Source organism: Empidonax traillii, unplaced genomic scaffold (assembly GCF_003031625.1).
Source record: "Empidonax traillii isolate 1590-97213 ecotype Southwest subspecies unplaced genomic scaffold, ASM303162v1 scaffold2553:size21810, whole genome shotgun sequence".
Lineage (NCBI taxonomy): Eukaryota > Metazoa > Chordata > Aves > Passeriformes > Tyrannidae > Empidonax > Empidonax traillii.
In genome coordinates, this window is record NW_020957746.1 from 1 (window position 1) to 2,316 (window position 2,316).

Below are 2,316 nucleotides of genomic sequence, written 5' to 3' on the forward strand. Positions count from 1 at the left end.
CAGGGAACAGGGACAGGACAAGGGGAAACGGCCTCAAGCTGTGCCAGGGGAGGCTCAGGTTGGCCCTGAGGAGGAATTTGTTGCTGGCAAGGGTGGTGAGGCCTTGGCAGGGGCTGCCCAGGGAGGTTTGGAGTGCCCAGGCCTGGAGGTGTCCCAGGCAGGCCTGGCCGTGGCACTCAGTGCTCTGGGCTGGGGGACAGGGTGGGGATGGGGCACAGGGTGGATCCATGGTCTGGGAGGGCTTTTCCAGCCTCAGGGATCGGGGATTCAGGGCGTGTGTTACCTGTGACAGGCCCAGGCCCTGCTGCAGCCCCCGTGTCTGCAGTAACCCCCTGTGTTTCAGTGTCCTGGCCCCGCTCCGCTACTGCTGCGATTTCCGGCCCTACTTCACCATCCACGACAGCGAGTTCAAGGAGTACACAACCCGCACCCAGGCCCCGTGAGTGCCCACCAGGCCCCTCCTGACCCCTCTGGGTGTGGAGACCCCCCTACATTTCCATTCTCCTGCTTTTCCCCCCCTCCCTTTCCAGGCCCAACATCGTTGTGGGTGTCACCAACCCTTTCTTTATCAAGACGCTGCAGCACTGGCCGCACATCCTGCGAGTGGGGGAGCTCAGGATGTCAGGTGAGGGTGGCACCGAGGTCCTGTGGGGCTAGTGGACCGTACAGGGGGCTGCAGGAGCCATAATTTTGCTCATCTTCATTCCTGGGAGAGCTGGGAAGCCGGGGTGGGGAAAGTGTGGGCTGGGGCTCGGGCCGCATGCAGGGTGGTGCAGTGGGAAGGCAGGTTCTTGTGAGGGTGATTTGCTGTGTTTTTCTGAAGCATTCAGAAAAGGAGGAGCCCCTTCTGGGCAGGAAAAGAAAATTGCATTGAGAACAAGAAAAAGGTGGAGGGAGAGACTCAGTTATTAACTGTGAAACCAAGCAACCCTCGAGGCTGAGGAGCTGTTTATGTGCAGTGCCTCCTTAACACATCCTTGCTCCAAAATTGTGGCAGGACAGTGAGATGAGGCTTCTGTGGGGGTGGAGGGGAGGGAGGGTGTGAGTTAGGATGGACAGACGGAGGGCTGGGTGTTCTCAAGGGCAAAGTGTCTCACAGGGACAGAGGCAGAGCCTGAACTGTCCCCCCTGTCTGTCACAGGGGACCTGCCCAAGCAGGTGAAGGTGAAGAAACTGGCCAAGCTCAAAACCCTGGACACAAAACCAGGTCAGTCCTCTTCTCAGACACAATTCAATCTTTGTTTACCCTTCCATGGGGAGGGTTTTGCAGGAATGAGAGTGTCGTGCCCGCCGTTCTTTGCATCCCAACAAGTTGGGTGTGTTGGTGTTGCCAACCTCCTCACAGATCCTGACCTGCTGCCCAGGAAAACTGCACACCTTTCTTCTGGCGTGGAAAAAGCCAATTTAAATTGCTGCAACACATTATTCCAGTGTTTCCCTGGGTTTATTCTGTGTGCCACGCCTGCTGTTTAGAGGTGATGGCAGTGAGGGGAACTTGCTCAGCTGTCGCAGCCGAGTGTCCCTCCCAGGCCCTGCCAAAAGCTGCCTCCAGAAAGTTCTCTCACCAGAAACTCAGTGTAAGAAGGTCCTGGAGGCAGTTCAGAGCCCTTTAATCCTGCTCTGAGTACTGGCTGCCTTAGCAATTCCATAATTTTGCGGTGATTTAATGATTTCTGTGACTACACACCCAGCTGCCAGGGTTTGTGCTGGGAATCTCAGTCCTGTTCTCCCTGCACTGTGTAACAGTGTCTCCTCCAGAGGAACAGGCAAAAATTTGTTTCTCATTTCTGTTTTGTTTTGTTTTTTTTCCTGATTTTATGTTGTTTGTTTTTTTTTTTTCCCAATCTAGGAATCTATACTTCTTATAAAACATTCCTTCACAAAGACAAATCCCTGATCAAAAGATTGCTGAAGGTAAGCACTTCCCGCTCTCTCCTGCATGCTGGATGGGAAAACTGTGCCCAGCAGCTTGGTTTTCACAGAGGGAACTCTCCAAAAGGAGGAGCAGGCTTTTGCAGCGGGCAGTGATTCAACTGGGTGTGTTTGGACGTGTCTCCCATGCCAGATTTAGGATTTTCCCCTTGATATTAAGGATTAAACACCCCGAGAGAGAAGAATCCACGCCAAAAACGCAGCCCAAAACCCGGGCTTTGTGGGGTGGCATTTGAAATTTAATGATGTTTTAAGTGGAGAGTGGGAGGTGTGGCTGCTGTGCTGCAGCTCCTGTGTCTGTGTGACACCCAGGGGCCCCTGAGTGACCTGGTGGGGGGACATTTGTGCTTCCAGGGCATCCAGAGGAAACGTCCCTCCGAGGTG

General features: G+C 54.3%; 1 protein-coding gene across 1 annotated transcript in view; it reads left to right on the top strand.

Moving 5' to 3' along the window:
* Positions 1 to 310: 310 nt before the first annotated feature.
* The window catches only part of LOC114072045 (protein DENND6B-like), a gene marked incomplete at its 5' end in the record, with an annotated part of 6,994 nt that continues 4,988 nt past the window's right edge, over positions 311 to 2,316 (top strand). Inside the window, 4 exons of the mRNA XM_027909960.1 lie at positions 311 to 439; positions 531 to 625; positions 1,142 to 1,207; positions 1,850 to 1,914. Of these exons, the coding sequence (XP_027765761.1) occupies positions 311 to 439; positions 531 to 625; positions 1,142 to 1,207; positions 1,850 to 1,914 (355 nt within the window). The remainder of the gene's footprint in view (positions 440 to 530; positions 626 to 1,141; positions 1,208 to 1,849; positions 1,915 to 2,316) is intronic.